Source organism: Crinia signifera, chromosome 3, assembly GCF_055691185.1.
Source record: "Crinia signifera chromosome 3, ASM5569118v1, whole genome shotgun sequence".
In the NCBI taxonomy this organism is placed as follows: domain Eukaryota; kingdom Metazoa; phylum Chordata; class Amphibia; order Anura; family Myobatrachidae; genus Crinia; species Crinia signifera.
Window position 1 is genome coordinate 26803132 of NC_139219.1, and position 16195 is coordinate 26819326.

Sequence of the window (16195 nt, forward strand, 5' to 3'; positions counted from 1 at the left end):
GGGTATAGCAGACAGCAGCGCCGGCTGTCAGTGACTGTCAGGCTGACAACCCGTCCAACCTGCGGACGCTGCGGTCCGCAGGTTGGACGTTCCCCATTCATGTAAATGGGAGCCGGGTCATCTGACCCGGCGTTCCCATTTACACCGCCATCTACCCAGGTCCTAGCCGTGTTCTACCCAGGTCAGGACCTGGGTAGAAGTCATGTGTAAAGGGACACAGCGTTAGGGATTTACACCGCCGAAGATCCGGGTCTGACCCGCCTCTGACCCGGATTTTTCGGCGGTGTAAAAGGGGTATAATTTGACTAGATTGCTTAGAAAGTTACCCTACATCGCTCTGTGTGTAGGAGCCATAGCAATAGCGACGTGCAGCCCCGCGCACCCCTATCGCCAGCGATGTAGATCATGCATGCATGATAAATCTAGTCAGACCCTGACAGATTGCTCAGGAGTCAGCACACATCGCTGATCATCGCTACAGTATATGCTGAGCGGTCTAGCTGCCCGCTGGCACACATCGCTACATGTGTAGGCTCCTTATAATCTTCTTTGATTTTCATTTTAAGGTATTGATCACTTCTCTATATGCGTCGTAATCGTTATATTCCAAGTATTATTTATTTCTGCGCGTGATTTGTATTCTTTCAGTATAACAGATAGCTGCAGATTATCTCCTACTACTTACATCTCCTGGCGTTGTGCACCCCACAAGGGACCCTGATCGTGCGGCTGCTAAAATGATATCTCGCAAGTCTGATGGGGGTTTGGATAGGTTGAAATCCATTTGCACGCCTCCGGAGAAATCCACCAAAGCTTCCGATATGAATCCCCAATGCAGGTTCTGGTAGGAGCCTCGCAGTCTGCAGGGATATAAGCAGCAAGTCATAAGGTGTAAATTGTGAGCAGCACGGACGGTGTAATGGTTAGCATTACTGCCAACAGCACTGAGGTCATGGGTTCGATACCCACCATGGCCCTAATAGTGTGGAGTTTGTATGTTCTCCCTGTGCTTGTGTGGGTTTCCTCCGGGTACTCTGGTTTCCTACCACAATCCATAAATATACTCGTAGGTTACAAGGCTCTCATCACAATTAACCCTAGGATGTCTGTGTGTGTGTACATGTGGTAGGGAATATAGATCCACTGGGGCAGGGACCGATGTGATGTTTAACTATTATCTGTACAGCGCTGCGGAATATGTGTGCGACTGCTGAACTACGCCTTCCATCGCTATATAGAATCTTTACCACGTTCCTTCAAGACTGAGGGGTAAATTTACTAAAGTGCAAGTTTTTAGAAGTGAAAGACGTTGCTTATAGCAATTTACTTGTCATTTATTTAGCACGTTCTAGATAAAATAAATAAATAGGTTAAATTATATAGGTTGCTATGAACAACATCTCTCAATTCTAAATGTACCCCTAAGATGCCCATACATGCCTGGGACCAGAAGTATTTTGGATATTAGACTTTTTGTAGCCTGGGGAAATGGTGCCCTGGGCATTTATCTGTGTATCCCAGTATGCTGTCCCTAGGTCGAAAGTACTTAGGTCGACAGTCAGTAAGTTGACATATAAAACAGTCGAAATGCATAAGGCCGACACAAGTTTTTCATGTTGTTTTTTTTTTTTTAAATGTGTTTTTTCATTCTTTACTATCTAAGTGGCCATAGTGAATATGATAGTGCCCGAAGCATGGCGAGTGAAGCGAGCCATGCAACGGTATGCGGTACACTTATACTGTGTCCATGTCGACTTATGTTGACATAGACAACAAAAAACATGAAAAAAATCACGTCAACCATTTGGACATCAATCTTTCCCTTGGCGAGCTATTGCTTGTGTCGACCTTTTGATCATGTCGACCTAATGCATGTTGATATTTTTCACGTGTTGACCTTTTGAACGTCTACCAATAGTGGTCGACCTATTCAATGTCGACGTAAGTACTGTCAACCCTATGACCCATACACATATCCCAAGCCAAGGCTCAAATCTGGAACTAGAACCAGTAGATTGGTGCCGTAACTACCCCATTACTGGTGGTTCACTAGTAATACACAGGGGCTACAGCTAGGGTTGCCACCTCTCCCTGATTTCCGGGAATCTCCCGTTTTGGGTGGCAACCCTCTAGGAGGCTTTTCCAGTTTCCTGGATTCTGGGATTCTCCTGGAATCCGGGTATCTGAAAAAGCCTCCAGCCCTATATCCTCTCCCCAGAGCACCCGCCGGGCCATCCCCCGTCCGCCGCTGCGGCGCTGCGGCTGCCTCCGCAGCCTCACGCTCGCAAGATGATGATGTCATCATCTCGCGAGTCTTTGTCTGCAGGGCCAGCGGCAGGAGCAGCGCGGCAGAGATAACTGGACGGGTAAGGTGCATGTGGGCGGGCGGCATGAGATGAGGATGAGGTCGGGACTCACCTCATCTTCCGGCGCATGCTGCGGCTGCCTCTTCTTTACTGAGCTGTCGGACTGTGACTGGGAGTCGGCAGATGTGCACCAGCCACCAGAAGATGTTGAGTGGCGTTGCTGGAGCGAGGGCAGGTAGCGCTGGCTGTTTGTGAGTACTGTACAGTACAAGTGCTCCCAGTATAGTTGTGTCAGGTGTGTGTAGCTGCCGCACAGTGTGTGTGACAGCTACACACACCTGACACAACTATACTGGGAGCCCACTTTTAGTAATTATATGCCCACTTTCAGTGTCTGTATTACAGAGGCCACACCCTTTTTTACCAAGAGACCACGCCCATTTTAATGTGGCCACGCCCATTTCCTCGGGAGCGCGAGCGCATGTGGGTGAGTTGGGGGTCTCCAGGAAACAATGCCGTGTGAGGTGGCAACCCTAGCTACAGCTTAGGTAGGAGATGCCCAGTAACAGCAGAATGAAGATGAAGGTCAACTCCATCCCTTTCACCAAGAATAACGCGGTAGCCCAGTACTTGGGACCTTTCGGTCTACATGACTTGGCAAGGCAACAGTAGCGTCCCCGTGCTGCCCAGTGCATTGGGTACCTCGATTTACATAGGGATGAAAGCAGGCATTGAGTTCAAAATATATACGTAAAACATTGGTCATACTTAGCATAAGCCTTTTCCAGCAGGGACGGCCAGAATTCATTGTTTTTGCGTGGTTGCACGGACAAGTATTTCCCATTCAGGAAAGGCAGCCGGTCATCGACAACCACGTCTACCCATTCTCCATACTGCCAAAACTAAAAAAAGAGAGAGAGAGAAACCACAAGGGGTGGTTAGAACCTGAACTGTGCACACACAAATGGGGAGATGTACTCAGCGAACCTTCTAAAATAAAGTATAATCCAATCAGACTCTAGCTTTTACTTATGTAGTCCATTTTATGACATCATAGCTGGAATATGATTGGCTAAACTGGTCATCTTTAGAAGGTTCGATACATCTCCTCCAGACTAAAAACATCTTCTCCTACAATGGGTCTAAGCCAGGAACATCTCATTCCTCGGTTCATGCCCTACAGCAGCTTCTACGAAACACATTGCTTTTAACTTTGATTGGTTTTATTATCCCTGGGGACAGTAGAGAACTTTATAAGACAATTATGTTTATTGCGCAGAGAAAGTGGTTTCCACGTTCTGTCCAAGAGAAACAGCTACAACCAATAAAACAATCATACGTGGATAATGTAACCACAGAGAGAAGCCAAAAAGATAAAGACGTTTGTTCAGTAAAAGTTGTATGAGGCCGCGTGCCAAACCAATGGATCAACATTGTCGGAAGGAGAAATCCTTTTATAAAAACAAACTTATTATTCTAAATTCATTATTATGCCATAGCATAGGCATTAATAAAAGTAATAAACAGGTGGAACTATATATCACTGGGCAGCATAGCAAAATCTGGCAAATAAACCTTTTGTAGCATCCCCTGATTTTCTGAGTAGGGATCACCACCAGTGGTTGGTGGCTTTGCATCAATGGCAAAGGCCTGATATTTCTCCGTCATCTATTTTTTTTCCAAGTGTCCAGCATTAGCCACACCACCATGACCCTGCATGGCTATTCCCCCTTCCATGATTGGCCAGTTGGTATCACCTGACCTAGGACAACTGCAGTCAGAGAGCCTTACTTTCCTGGCTTGTGCTCCACAGTGGAACGCAAACCTGCTTGTGCTGTCAGGTCCGTGTATTTAAAGGGAGTTCTCTAGCAGTCTTGGACCAGACTGAAACATTGGCTTTTAGGCCGTACGATGGGTTAAGCCTTACACTGCTTTGACGGAAAAGAATCCTCATAAGTGCACTCTTTTTGTTGTGGAATATATCGATGATGTTCTGGATGTCAGTCACTAAGATTATGCACTCTATTCAGTGTATTACTGGGGCATGAAGGGCCCATCAGTGATATCGGTGGTCCTGCTCCACCAGGAAACTCGCCCTCAAAGAGAGAGCAGAGTCAGTAACCTGACCCCTAGAGGATAGAAAGGGTCTCTCATGCAGGGTGAGATGTATTAAAATACAGAGCATATGTACTAACATATGCGGCTGGCATCGCGGTGTGGTGATGGAGCCCCCCCGCGATACCTGTTCTCTGGTGTGCGGGGGTCTCCGTCACCTCCCTGCTGCCTGGCTCTCCCCTCATGCCGGGGACAGCTAAGCATGCTGTCCCCGGCGCCTCCTCCTCCCCCTGCAGCCGGAAGGATGTCCGGCTGCTTCACTAGGGGGAGGAGGGGTTTACCTTCCGGGGTCCAGGAGGACCCTTCAGGAAGGTAAGCCGGAGGGGGGGTCGGCGAGGCGGCGGGCTTGCGTCGGCGGCGAAAAGAAGCCCATAGGCTTCTATAGGGTATCGCCACCCAAAGGTGGCAATACCCTTCAATGCGGTATCATTTTTGATACATTGGAAAATGCGGTAAAACCGGGGTTTTACCGCATTTTCCGTTTGATACATCTCGCCCACAGTGAGGATCACTGAGGATTTCCCATTTACCCTTGTTGGCCAGGGTATGGATCATAGGATAGACAGCAATTAGGTCAACAAGCATTAGGTCGACACCACTAGGTCGACATGCAGGAAGGTCAACATGACTGAAGGTTGACATGGACACTGAAACGTTGCACCGCGTCCCCTCACATGGCTTGCTGCACTCGCCATGCTTCGGGCGCGGTGCCTCGCTGCGCTCTGCACACTATTTTATTCTCCCTCCATGCCCTAGTGGATGGTAGGGCATGAAATACCGCCTGTCGGCGCAAATTTTTTTTTAAAAAGGCGAAAAACCCCATGTCAACCTTTTGACTGTTGTCCTTCCCCATGTCGACCTAATGCTTGTGTCAACCTAATGACCCTACTGACAGTTGTGTCGACCTAATACTTGTCGACCTAATGCTTGTAGACCTAGTGAACGCATCCCATTGGCCAGTCCAACCCTAAACCCAGTTCTTACCTACAATGTTGTGGTCGGCGTGTTGGCCAAATCTGTTTATATTCTATGGAAACTGTACATTGCAATTTACGGATATCTGGTTTGACTCTGGCGCGATATATTGCCGCTAACTATGGGCCTGATTCAGACTTGTTCTCTAAGCTTCGTATACTCCCAGCCTAGTGAACAGGTTAGCGCCGCCCACCTGAACGCCGATTCCTGCAGCCGTCGCTCTGAAAAGTATTTGTCAGATGCCTGCTCCCCGCCGTATTTAAGGCGAGCACTAGCATCATGTGACTTCAGCATTTGTGACACCCAGCATTTTTATGGCATTCCCCTGCGACCACCGCTTTCCGTCTTCTACTTGAGCGAAGTATGAAACTCGCCGAAGCCGCATGTTCGCATACGCAGACCCCGAACATTGGGGAAGGGGCCGAATACGGATGTGAATCGGCCCCTAGGTCTAAACTAAGCATGTTTTGCAGTGCCGGATTTACATTGGCAACATGCAGAACCGCCCGTCACGTGGAATATACAAATGTTTACAAACTGGGACTTGCTCTGCGCTTGTTGTTTCTGCCTTGTTTGGAATAGTTTATCCGGCATAATCCAGGTGAGAGAACAAAGAGAAATCATTTAAAAGATCGGATTAAAGATCGGATTAAGGGTTTATAAAATCCAACTGAAGCGCTGCCGAGGGCACAGTCTCTCCTCCAGTGCCTCAAGTATTCCTCGTAATTATCCTCAGGGAAATAAATGCTATTCTAGAGGGGAATGCAGGGGGGGGGGGGGAGGGGGAAAAGCAGGTGTCTCTGGAAAGGGTCTTTAGGACTTCAGTGCTTCATAACTGTCACTAAAATCTCAAGTAAAATTCACACAGTAATTGCACATTTTGTGTCAGAATTCAGTGTAAGAGGCATTTTACTATATGGGAAAGTAATGGAGTATTATTATCGCCCACTGCCAGCCTGAGAGAGCAGTTATTGTCTGTGCGCTTAAGTGCCGGAAAGTGGTAGAAGCCACAAAAATAAAGGAATTATATAGCCAGCAAATGAGGCGCTTGAACACGGGCTTTTAAAACAGAAAAATACATTTTGGGAGGAGTTTTTCTGTATATATTCTTATGGACAATGAAGATATATGTGTGTGTGTGTGTGTGTGTGTGTGTCATAACCAATATGGCTGCCAGGCTGCTTCCTTAACAAGGGACAGTTGGCATGATGAAACTACCACCAATCGTCACACATATATTTATAGAGTTAAGTGTTTAAAAACTTGGAACTTCGAAAATGGTTTCCAGAGATCTGTGCATGCAGTTTAAGTAGCGATGGGGGGGTGGTGACAATTCTACAGAGGTGGTGACAGGCCATTGAGGGGGCAGCAATGGTTTTGTGGGCTCCACACAATTTAGGAGCATCCAGACCACTTAGAGGAAGGACTGCGGTGGCTATGTGACATCACATGCAGCCGCTGCAACCCCAAACATGGCTGCCATGGGCATGGTTTCACAGCTAGGCTGTGCAGCCAGTGATGTGTAGTGTGAAACGAAGCGCTTGCACTTTAGCGATCTGCCCACAAAAGTTTTTTACAGACACAAATCTTTGTGAGCGTGAACCGGCATAAATCGTCTACCCTTGCTGCTTCTCGCTGCCCGCTACACATACAGTAGTTACCTCTTACCCTGAAGTGGAAAATCCCGGCATATTTCTCCGTAAACTCCTGGTCTTTGGGAATAACATTCTCTAGGAACCGTCGGTGTAATGTCAAAGCTCCAACAGCAGAAAGAACCCAACAGTCACCTGAGGATAATACAAAACAATGACAAAAACCGTGTTACCCATTTATTATACACTGACATCAGACACTGGAAAGCCCATTGGAAAGGTAAAGTAATAGCTCAACCAAATCCATCATTTCCATCACCAAGTTCCACCTTACACCATAGGATGAGAACATTGTTCACAATGCACAACTCCCAACTGTTCCGCAATTAGCGCGATAGTCCCGGTTTCTGGGTCTGCTCCACTGTCCCACGCTGGGCCACATTGGCTTGTGGGGGTAACAGTCTGGACGGTGGGGAGCAGGAACTAAAATTGGGGAGGGACAGGGTGGAGCTGGTAGGTGGAACTAGTTCCACCTCCACCACAATGCCAATGAAAAAGCCCATCCAACGGCTTCCGTTTCTACCACCATGTATGTGATATTATACCGTTACCGCTGCTGAAGTGAAGAAGAAGAGCCACAAAGAGGAGCAGACTCTGTGCATGCTAAAGACAAGGTGAGGGACACAGGGGGGGAGAGGAAGCTGCTGAAGGCACACATTGCATTAAGTTACTGGAGGGACTTTTTGGGTGGTGAACTGCTGGAGTGTTTAAGCAGCACTACTGTGGTCATTTTTTGAAAGGGATACTACAGCTGTGGGCATTGTATATAAGGGACACTATTGGGTGGCATAACATGCATAAGGGGTACTTCTGTGTGGCATAACATGAATAAGAGGCACTACATGTGATGCAACGTGAATAAAGGCACTACTGTGGGTAATAACATAAGTAAAGGGCACTATGTGGAGTTACATGAATCAGGGGCACTACATGCTGTGAAATGTAAATAAGATACTGCTACTGTGTGGCATAATTTGAATTGGGGGTACTTATGTGTGATAAGTCCCTTCCTTGTAAGACCACTGTACCTTTATAAAGTATAGGAGGTGGCCCTATATCCATCTAATTTGAGGATAGTAGTGGTAAGTGGCAGGGGAAATGAGTTCCACCATCTTTCCAGGACCACTTTAAGCCATGATGGGGAGGCACGGTTACTGCTGCTCTGCACGTTCATGGCATCTATATATACTCCAGGGAGAGTCTGGGCACTCCACGACAGTGACACAAATGGGGTTGCTGTGAGGCCTTTTACAGATCCCTGTTGGGTTTGACATAGTTTGGACTGTGCAGGTATATTCCAACAGGCCCTACAGATATGTAGTGTCATTTGCTGGGGCCTGGTATCTATTTACAGTTTCCGATATAGTGTAGCATATTCCATTGTGCTTTAATTATATGCGCACATACGACCCCCCCTAGGGTGTGTGTGAGTCAACATCTCCTCACCTGAGACCATCTGAGGGTAACTGAACACCCATGATCATGGATAATGAGTCCCTTGAAGCCTGTTGAGGTGCAGGAAAGTCCCTTGGTCAATAGTGAACCCAAACCACTAACTTCTTTCATTGTCACCAGGTCTGGGAGAATTTCCAGACCGAATTGAAAATTCCAGGACCATCTTTCAGTTTATGTTTGTTTGTTCCACACTGTCCCAGCATCCAACACCTATTATGCTGTATAACACCCAGTCCCCAACACTAGTTTATTGTTTCTTTGTGTTTGAAAAGGGGGATGTAGAGTAGGCGCATGATGTGGGTGGTGAAATCCATAAGATTATCACCACCTGAGCTTTTTGTGGACTTTTGTCGGGTAACCCATCACTAATGTGTCCTCTGCCTTCTGCACATATCCTTGGAATCCCATCCACAGCGGGAGCCGGGAAACTCTGCAGAGGGAGATCGTTCTGTAGGTACAAGAGACAGAAACCTTCTCACCTATTTCTCCTTGAACAATGTCGAATATGCTGGCGCCATCCACCAAGAAACGTGCGTTTGTGTGTAACTCCTGAAAGAGAAAACAAAGAGGTTAGAGATGGACACATTGGGGTTGTCCACATGGTCAGAAGGTCAAAACACACAAAAGGGCCGATTCAGGATCTCTTTTTGCAATACCAATTTGGCCCCATCCCCGGCACCATACTGTGGCTACTGGTGACCATCGAATGATTCTCTCCCCTTCGGCCGCATGCAAAGGAAATGTGTTTGCGTACATCCCCTGGTATGATACAGAGGGAATTCGGCAGTGAGGGGCGCTGGCATCATTTATGGGCTCGCTAGGCAGCGAATGTATGCTGCCTAGCGAGTCAACCTGAATCAGGCCTAAAGTTTTTTTTTTTTTTTTCAACTCGCGTAGGCTATGTTTGTAACCGCAGTGTGGCGAGTGAAGCGAGACTCGCAATGATACACGGTACACTAACTGGGGTCACATGTGATGAAACTTACAACATAAATCCTCCAAAAAACTTGTGGAAACCTTTTTTATGTCAACTATTTGCAGGTCGACCTTTTGATCCTATTGTTCTGGTGAACGGTGGATAGGCCGGCAGTGTCTAGGTCAACAGCCAATAGGTTGATACCATATGGTTGAATGCACATGGTCAACGTAAACAAAAGTCATGGATTTTTTTTTACTTTTTAGTTTTTCATGCTTTACCATCTACATGGCGACTGAATGGAAATGGAAAGTGACCTGTAACATGGCGAGTGAAGCAGTACACTAATTTGGGGTCCAATCTACAAATTGACCCATTGACCGTCGACCTAGATGCTGTTGACCTTTTATACCATATCTGTCAACCCTTATACACAGTAGACCTGGCCAATCTGCGGCTCTCCAGCTGTTGAGAAACTACACCATGCCTTGCCACAGTATTAGCATTCCCTTATAGCAAAACTATGGCAAAGCATGCTGGGGCTCGTAGTTTCCCATCAGCTGGAGAGCCACAGGTCATCCAGGCCTGTAGTTGACCTTTTTACTGTTGACCGTTAGACCCTGTTGACCATTTAGGGTCGCCCTATTGATTGTCTTATTAATGTAGATCCACCGAACCACATCCCTTTTTATTGCAACGTGCCAGAAAATGCTCCTCTCTGCCTCACAACACAATAGAAGAAGACTTGGCATCATTCCTACCTCTGTTCTAATGTTACATTGTGACATCATCGGCCTTGCGCAACCACTGCGCTCACCTGTCATACAGAAAATAAGTTCAACAATAGTGTATAGTGTAGCTGTAATTGTGCAGCTTACACAAAGATGTTATTGTGGTCGTAAAACAGACAAACTTGCTGCTAAAAATAAATAACAAGTTTCCGCTGCCGACGTGACTGTAGCCTGTTGCATAATAACGACACATCTGATATTCTGGATGTACTGTATGACAATAACTATAGATTGTAATCTGTTCCGTTTCACTCAATTACAGAAGAGATTTTCATCAGTGTCTTATTCAGAGGTGAAGTGATTATTTAATTTGGTTTCCTTCAGAAGCTGCTTTCATCTAATCACTGAACTGTGCGGAACTAGAACGAGACTCCGGATCATCAGCTCTGCTGGCGGAATAACTCCTGCCTTATACTTAGTGCCTGGCTTCTGTACACATTTTCGAGGCCACAGTCAATGCCGCATTTAAAGGGTACTGTATATAGCCTATGTATACACATTAATCTCACTTTATAGGCCTGATTCAGACCAGCTTGCAGTGCTGCGAGTGTTGGGAGCACAGTGAGTCGGTAAACGCTGCCCCGCCAGCTGACATCAGTGGCTCTCTCCTCCCATTGGCCGGGGAACACTTGCATGTTCCGAGTCCCTCCCGGATAACGCCGGCGTAACATCTCCAAAATGCCCAGTCAATAACCTTGCAAGCGGTCAGCGGCAGGCTAGCCTTCGCATGTTCCATTAGCAAGGGGACCCAACGCATGCGCACAGCATCCCCTGCGCATGCGCGGTCTTTTGATAATCAGTAGGGCGGCGAATTCGCAGCGTACAAGTCTGAATTGGGCCCCCTATATCCCTGGTCAACGAGTTGTTTGTATTTGGGATGTAGTTACTGCAAGATTTTGTCACAACACACAAACATTTTTTTCTGAAATTTGACCGCATTTCCTATTGACATACCTCTAGAAAGTTTTGCTTGTTACCAATAGGCAATGCCATCCACGGATGACGTTGTAGATGTGGTCTTCCTAGACTTTGCTAAAGCTTTTGATACAGTATCTCACAAGATTTTGATAAATAAAATGGAGGACCTGGGATTAGGGGCAAGTATCTGTAGATGGGTAGGGAACTGGCTGTGTTATAGAGAACAAAGAGTGGTCGTGAACAGTGCCGTATCAACTATGATACCAGTACTAAGTGGAGTGCCTCAGGGTTCGGTACTAGGGCCCATTTTATTTAACATATTTATTAACGATATTGGGATGGGGTTACTCAGCAATGTATCCATCTTTGCGGACGACACAAAATTGAGCAGAGTTATTAATTAAATCAACAGAGAATGTCTCAACGCTTCAAAATGATCTTCACAATCTAGATGAGTGGGCAAAAAAGTGGAAGATGAGGTTCAATGTGGATAAATGCAAGGTCATGCACCTCGGGAGACATAACCAGTGTGCTAGTTATAACCTAAGCGGGGATGAATTGGGTAATTCAGTACTGGAAAAAGATCTAGGAGTCCAAATAGACAACAAACTGGGGTGTAGTGCTCAATGTAATATAGCAACAAAAAAGGCCAATAAAATTCTAGCATGTATTAGGGCATGGAAACTAGGGACTCAAAAGTAATTATGCCACTGTACAAAGCATTGGTGAAACCTCACCTCGAGTACGGAGCGCAGTTCTGGGCCCCGCACTATAAAAAGGACATCATAGAATTAGAAAAAATCCAAAGAAGAGCAACTAAGCTTATTAGGGGAATGGAGAACTTAAGCTACGAGGAGAGATTAAACAATCTGGGACTATTTACACTAAAGAACAGACATTTAAGGGGGGACATGCTCAACATGTACAAATATATCAGGGGCCAATATAAGGAACTGTCAAACACCCTTTTTACTGCAAGAAAGGAATCTAGTTTTGTTCCCTTAGAAGAAATAAATTCTTTATGGTCAGAGCAGTCAAACTTTGGAACTCTCTTCCAGGTGAGGTGGTGTTGGCAGACACTATAAATACATTTAAAATAAGGTTGGATAAACATTGGTTAAAAACATACATGGATACAAATAAGAATCATAATCTGTCTTTTAAAACCTAGGTTGAACTATGGACGCAAGTCTTTATTCAGCCTTATCTACTATGTAACTATGTAACTATGCTGTATTGTAGTCTATGGGCTCCTTTGTGGATTCTTCTCTGAAGGGGATCCAAGAGGATCCCTCCCATGTGCACAGGAACTCCTGGGTCATAAAGCTGTCTCATCACAAAGGACATCTCTTATGGGAAAGGTGCCCTTTGTGATTTAATTGCAATTGTACCTGCATCCGGCGTTACTAAGCACCACTACACATGTGATCAGTGTGCGGCATTCAGAATGCGATGATTGATACAACCAGTCCCATATCCCAATCCCCTGACACATCTGGGGTTTTGGGTTTGTTTCACCAACTAAGTACCAATAGCATTGGGGACTTGGAGGGGCTGCGTGGCTTGTGGGTGCTGGGGGTCTGCAGGGGCTAATGCTAACATTGCATTGGTACCTGCTCATTGTCAGGGGATTCCCCCCTTCATCCTGCCTACATCTGCCATTGGGGTCCCATTGTGACTGTCAGCAATTAAAATGTCCCTCCTAAAATTGCCCATGCCATGCCTCATAAGAGACAGTTATAATGAATGCTAGAGGAGACGGAAACCATTTTGGGAGGGACCTTGTTAATGGGGGGCAGCACGGCAAACCACATCCACGGTGGCCGTCTGGAGGGAGGGGGGGATCCCCTACGCCAGAGTTTCCCAAGCTCCACCATTACAGTCCAGGGCCCTTTTATTCAAATCTGATCGCAGTACAAATTTGTTCTCAAAATGGGCAAAACCATGTGCACTGCAGGTGTGGCAGATGTAACGTGAGAGTTAAATTTGGGTGTGTTGAAACTAAAAAATGAAATATAAATTGCAGTGTAACAATTATTCAGCCAGTATTTACCCTGCACAGAAACAAAATAACTCGCCCATATCGAACTCTCTCTATATATGTTACATCTGCCCCACCTGCAGTGCACATGGTTTTGCCCATTTTGAAGACAAATTTGTTCTGTGATCAGATCTGCATAAGGACCAAGGTTTTAAAGGATATCCATGCTTAATCCAGAAGGAAAAAATCAAATTAACTAAGGTACTAATTAAATCAGCTGTGGCCAAGCATAGATATCCATAAAACCTGGACTGTACTGACAAACTTTGGGAAATTCTGTGTTACGCTAATGTATTAAATCTATGATGTGCAGTCAATTTTTTTTTCATGGTAATTAATTAGGCTAATGCTTTAGAGTTCTTCTTTTTATTATTCGACATTATGGAGTGTTGTGAAGATCATTGAAGGTGCACAGAACTATAGCTCCTGGCTGGGTATAATAGCAGTTATGTCTCTGTTGCTTTCCGGAGCCGTGCATGTTCACCCATACGTGCTCTGGTGCAAAGCTCGCCCTAACCAGTTAAATACCCTATGCAAGATGGTGCCCTCTAGTTCTGCCTCTGACCCAGCATCCCTTTCCTAGTAGGCAGGCCCGCCATCAGGGGGGTACTGCAGGGCCTGGAGTCCTGGGCCTGAACAGAGATGCGGGCCCAGGTGGCAGCCTTGTCAATTGGTGCCGCCAGCTAAATGCAGCCAGAAGGAGAAAGCAGCATTTCAAACACAGAATTGGTCGTGAGCCAGACAGAACTCGCAGACTAGCATCCAATCAGCAGCCGCCACAGCAACAGCTTTTCATTGGCTGTTGGTCCACAATCTCCAATTGTCTCAAAGCCGGCTCCATATATGAAATTCTCTGGCGCTGTCTCTGCCTGGCTGCCACCCGGTGCTCCAGCTGTATATGTTTTCCAGGGCTCCACACAAAATTGCAAGTTAAATAATTTAGCCCCATCTATGGATATTTTACAATGTGCCAGTGAATAATGAGTACACATGTGAACCTGCCGGGTGACCTGGAAAATGTGAACTGTTGGGGGTACTTGAGGACCATGGTTCAGAAGTACTGCCCTAGGCAATTGCCTGGTTTGCCTATCCCTAGGGCCGGCTCTGCTGTAGTGTATAGGTATGAAGCGTGAGATTATAAATAAGGGAAATGGATGAAAACAACAGGTTGTGCAGAGACATGCCGGGAACTAAGAATAATACATAGCGTCATTCCTGGCACCAAGAGTGGTGTGCACAGGTACTGTACCTGGATGCTGCCAAGACTAATTGCAGAGGCAAATAAGGAAGATCTGCACTTACAGCTACACAATAGCAGCAATACAAAATAAAGTTTGATAAAAAATTCATGCATAAATTATACTAAGCACAAAACAATATAAGCACGTAAGCACTACCAGACTCCTTAGCAGAACTATGCTAATGCTGTAGCTGGCTGGACCGGCATTCAGACGTGAAAATATCCTCACGTGAGAGGCGTCATGTATCTTGGTGCGTGCGCAGTGTGGCCGTAACACATGTGCTGTCCGCTGATAATTGCTCAGCTATTGGCAGTGTGCACATCTCAGGCCCAAAGATGTGCACATCTAGATGGTCTGCAGCAGTTGGCAGGCCCACCATTAGGGGAGGTGCTGTGGGTACAGCTGTCCCAGAACCGGCCTCTCAGAGAGATTGAAGGGCCCGGGCAGCTCATTTTGCCCACCGCACACCCCCCCCCCCCCCCCCGGCTGCCTCCACTGTGCTGCGCTCAGTGCACTGAACGAATCATGTCCCGGAGTGCAGGCTTCTTCAACTCAGTACGCCGGCGGCCAATTAAAACTCTGCACCAGCTTTTCAGCCAATCAGAGCTCCCATATCATTAGCGAATCAGAGCGGCTGCCAGCTCTGATTGGCTCACCAGCAATCAGAGCTGGCAGCCGCTCTGATTCACTAACGACGGTGCTGCATTGAAGAAGCCTGCGCTCCGGGACCTGTTTCGTTCAGCGCACTGAGCGCAGTGCAGGTAGCATTGTGGAAGAAGGGATAATGGAGTAGGAGCCGGGAGCGGTAAGTGAAGGGAGGAGAAGGAGAGGCAGACTGGAAGTGAGTCCCGGGCCCCAAAATTCCTAATGGCAGCCCTGGCAGCTGGTTCTGGTAGACAAGATAAATGAGGACGCAGAAGAGGCACCATAGGTGTGCACATCTTTTTTTATTAGGGGTTGTACCATTGCAGGGGGCGTGTCTATCACTGTAAACTGGACGTATCTATCCCCACCTACTGAACATCAATGCTAAAAAAATACGCACACATTGTCCCACACCAGGGACGTGTCTGAATCGGCTCCAATGTCCATTCGAGCTGGGCTGCATCATTTTATAAAAAGCCTGTTGAAAAAACGGTCCCTAAGAAGGGTATCCACCAATTACCTGCAATGAAACACCGGGAGAGAAAAAGTAGAGTTTTTCAGTAATTTTACCAATGTTTCACCAATATTTCTTAAAGGAGTATCCAATTAGATCTCCTGTAAAAAAAAAAAAAAAAACTTTTCTTTTGGCGCAAAAACATCCAAGTTCAGTAAACCCAACACTTTAAGAATAAGTAGAAGAGGTTTATTTACGGTCTGAAAAAGTAACAGATTAATGATAGACTCAGCCTTGGACTGGCCCAGTGGGGGACTCGGGATTCACCGGTAGACTCACATGTTTTTTGACCATGCCCACTTTTTTTGGGTCGACTGGGGCCTGACGGATACTTTTATGTCTCCGGGCAGTCCATAGCGGCTGAGAGGGAGAAGAGGAGTCATGGTCGGTGTGGTGATGTCATGACATTCTACGTATCATGATGTCACACACCAGATCCACTGCGCATCATGATGTCACACTCCGGAACTGCTCCAAGTCTAGCATCACACGCCCCCCCACCCCCACGTTGGGCCCTTCTCCTCCCAGACCAACACTGGACAGACTGTAAATTATGTAGCAGTGTTTACCAATGAGCGGTTCGGTACTTGTAAAATCAGATTCTGCAAACCCAGATCATTTCTTAT

General features: G+C 46.5%; 1 protein-coding gene across 1 annotated transcript in view; it reads right to left on the reverse strand.

Annotated features, from left to right (window-relative positions):
• LOC146063271 (calpain-13-like) overlaps positions 1 to 16195 on the reverse strand; it is a 75761-nt gene that overhangs the window by 42769 nt on the left and 16797 nt on the right. Inside the window, exons 2-5 of the mRNA XM_083175506.1 lie at positions 8983 to 9052; positions 7065 to 7183; positions 3075 to 3208; positions 686 to 860 (exon numbers count right to left, since the gene is read on the reverse strand). Of these exons, the coding sequence (XP_083031632.1) occupies positions 686 to 860; positions 3075 to 3208; positions 7065 to 7183; positions 8983 to 9052 (498 nt within the window). The remainder of the gene's footprint in view (positions 1 to 685; positions 861 to 3074; positions 3209 to 7064; positions 7184 to 8982; positions 9053 to 16195) is intronic.